We start from the raw sequence: 3,149 nt of genomic DNA on the forward strand, positions 1-3,149 counted from the left end.
TTTCCAACAAAGTGTACTTGGCCTCATAGCTGGTGAACTTCTTGCTTAAGTAATAGATCGCTTGCTCTTTTTTTCCAGTTATGTCATGTTGTCTGAGGACACAACCGAAAGAATTTTCCAAGACCGTCAGATACAAGAATAGGGGTCTCTCTGGCTCTGGCGGGACCAAAACTGGAGGATTTGAAAGATATTCTTTGATCTTGTCAAAAGCCTCTTGACACTCAGCCATCCATTTGATTGCTGCATCCTTCCTTAATAGCTTGAATATGGGCTTACATGTGCTAGTCAGTTGGGCAATGAATTGACTGATATAGTTTAACCTGCCCAATAGACTCATCACGTCTTTCTTCGTTCTTGGAGGAGGTAGATCTCGGATAGACTTTATCTTTGTTGGATCTAACTCGATACCTCTCCTGCTTACTATGAAACCCAGAAGCTTGCCCGATGGGACTCCGAAGGCGCACTTAGCCGGATTCAGCTTCAGGTCGTACTTTCTCAGCCTCTCAAAAAATTTCTTCAAGTCTCGAACATGATCTTCCTGAGTCCTGGACTTGACTATCACGTCGTCTACATACACCTCTATCTCTTGATGCATCATATCATTAAAAATGGCAGTCATGGCTCTCATGTAAGTTGCCCCGACATACATTAAACCGAACGGCATAACCCGATAACAGTAAGTACCCCAAGGTATAGTGAAGGCGGTTTTCTCGGCATCTTCTTCATCCATCAACACCTGATGATATCCGGCGTAATAATCTACAAAAGACTGTATCTCATGCTTGGCACAGTTATCAACAAGGATGTGGATGTTGGGCAACGGGAAATTGTCTTTGGGAATTTCCCTATTCAAATCTCGATAATCCACACACACCCGAGTTTTCCCATCTTTCTTCGGTACAGGAACTACATTAGCCAACCACGTAGTATACTGGACTACCCAAATTACTCCTGTTTTCAGCTGCTTTGTGATTTATTCTTTGATCTTATCACTGATATCAGTCTTGAACTTCCTCTGCTTCTGTTGAACTGGAGGACAATCAGAGTAAATTGGCAATTTATGCACCACTAGATCAACACCTAATCCTGGCATGTCATCGTATGACCAAGCAAACACATCCTTAAATTCAAAGAGGAGTTGAATTATTGCATCTCGTGTTTTCTCATCTGTGTGAATGCTTATTTTGGTTTCTCAGATTTCTTCAGGAGTTCCCATATTAATCGGTTCAGTGTCGTTCAAATTCGGCTTAGGTTTATTCTCAAAGTGTTCCAGTTCTCGATTTATTTCCCTAAAAGCCTCTTCTTCGTCATATTCCGGTTCTTGGTTCATTATTTCACAATTAAACAGCTTGTTTGGATCTGGGCATGAAGTCCGCAAGCATGTCATATTATTTAAAGCCGTATTATTATAACTGAAAGGAAAATACAAAAGAAAAATAGCAACAATCAGAAAGAATAAAGGAAAAAATGATGAAATACTGATTTTATTCCTTGGAATTGGGAAGATAACAAGGTTTATAATTCAGGAAGTTAAAATAGGAAACTAAAGAAAAAACATCCGAGTTACACCCTGGGATAACTCGTGATGCAGGAAAGGTGGCAGGACAGGTCTACCCGGACTCCTGCGTAATTGGGAACGGTGTAGCCTTCCAATTCTGCAGCTTGGCATTGGGACCCATATACAGCACTTCAGCGGTGTTTGTGCCTTCTCCCAACTGAACCATGTGAGTTTCGTAAAGCATTTCTCTCATTGCCCCACATATTTCTTCAATCTCTTCGGCCGTAAAGGCCTCGTCATCATCTTCTTCAATGTACTTTGGTCTGACGAAAGTTTCGTACAAATGTGGCAATGGTCGAGGCAACTTCCATCCCTCGTTTTTTCTCTTCTTTGCCCAATCTTCATCTTTTGGAGTAGGTTGGAAGCCTATCCCAAAGAGTTTCTTAGTGGAAGGCAAGGTGATAGGTTCTGTTATTCCTTGCAGCGATTTTCCAAGCCCTTTTCCCGGTTTGAATCCCTGTCGAATCATTTCTTTAGCAACCATGATTGAAGCGTTGGGCAAGAAAGGTTGGGGACAAGTGCTCTCTTCTTCATACTGCTCTTCCAGCACAACTTAAAAAATTGGATAAACTGTGTGTTCACTCCCTTCTATTGCTTCAAGACACGGGATGGATGGGTCCCGATAAATAGACTGTTCATCTTCTCTGTGGACCACAATTTCCTGATCTTTATCTTCAAACTTCACCATTTGGTGGAGAGTGGAGGGTACAGCCCCCGCAGCATGAATCCAAGGTCTTCCGAGGAGAAAATTGTAAGATGTGCCCATATCCAGTACCTGGAAGGTTACTTCGAAATCCACTGGCCCGATAGTCAATATCAGGTCTATTTCTCCGAGGGTGTCCCTCTTGATACCATCGAAATATCTTACACAAACATTATTGGGGCGAATCCTTCTGGTCCCAATTTCCATTCTTAGCAGCATGGAGAGCGGGAAAATGTCAACACCCGAACCCCCATCCAACATTACTCGCCTGACGTAGTAGTCTTCATACTTAACTGTCAGATGTAAATCCTTGTTGTGAGCTGCTCCCTCCGGAGGTAAATCGTTCTTGCTAAAGGAAACTTGATTAACCGCGAAGAACCTTTCCGTCATTATTTCAAGTTGTTCAACTAAAGTCTCAGCCGGCACATGCGCTTCATTCAAGGTTTTGAGCAGGATGTTCTAATGTTCGGCGGACTTCATTAGCAAAGAAAGCATAGACACTTGTTCAGGGTATTTGTGCAACTAATCCACCACTTCATAGTCAGGCATATTCATCTTTTGGAAGAAAGCCTCTGCCTTTTCAGCGCTTACAAGCTTCTTGGGTGGGAAGCGCTTCCGTGTGGCATTGTTCACTTCTTGAATGTCTGAATATTTTCCAACAGAAGTATTTTCTGGAAGTTCCCCCGTGATTTATTTGCCTTGGTATGTAACCAATGTCTGTTTATAATTCCACAGTACTTTAGACGGGTCTGTCACTGGCTTCTGTGGTACGCGTCCGATAACCACCGGCTCATTCAGCCAAAATGGTTTAATCGTCCCCCGGACCACATAGGCCCCTTTCAATACGTACATCGGTATTGCCCTTTTTATTTCGAATCTCTGTGGCTT

General features: G+C 42.7%; 1 protein-coding gene across 1 annotated transcript; it reads right to left on the bottom strand.

Moving 5' to 3' along the window:
- Window positions 1-2,111: 2,111 nt before the first annotated feature.
- Window positions 2,112-2,522, bottom strand: LOC142175119 (uncharacterized). The gene has a single exon (XM_075241692.1). The coding sequence runs from the start codon at window positions 2,520-2,522 to the stop codon at window positions 2,112-2,114; it is 411 nt and encodes a 136-aa protein (XP_075097793.1).
- Window positions 2,523-3,149: the final 627 nt, after the last annotated feature.

This window comes from Nicotiana tabacum, chromosome 21 (assembly GCF_000715075.1).
Source record: "Nicotiana tabacum cultivar K326 chromosome 21, ASM71507v2, whole genome shotgun sequence".
Taxonomy (NCBI): Eukaryota; Viridiplantae; Streptophyta; class Magnoliopsida; order Solanales; family Solanaceae; genus Nicotiana; species Nicotiana tabacum.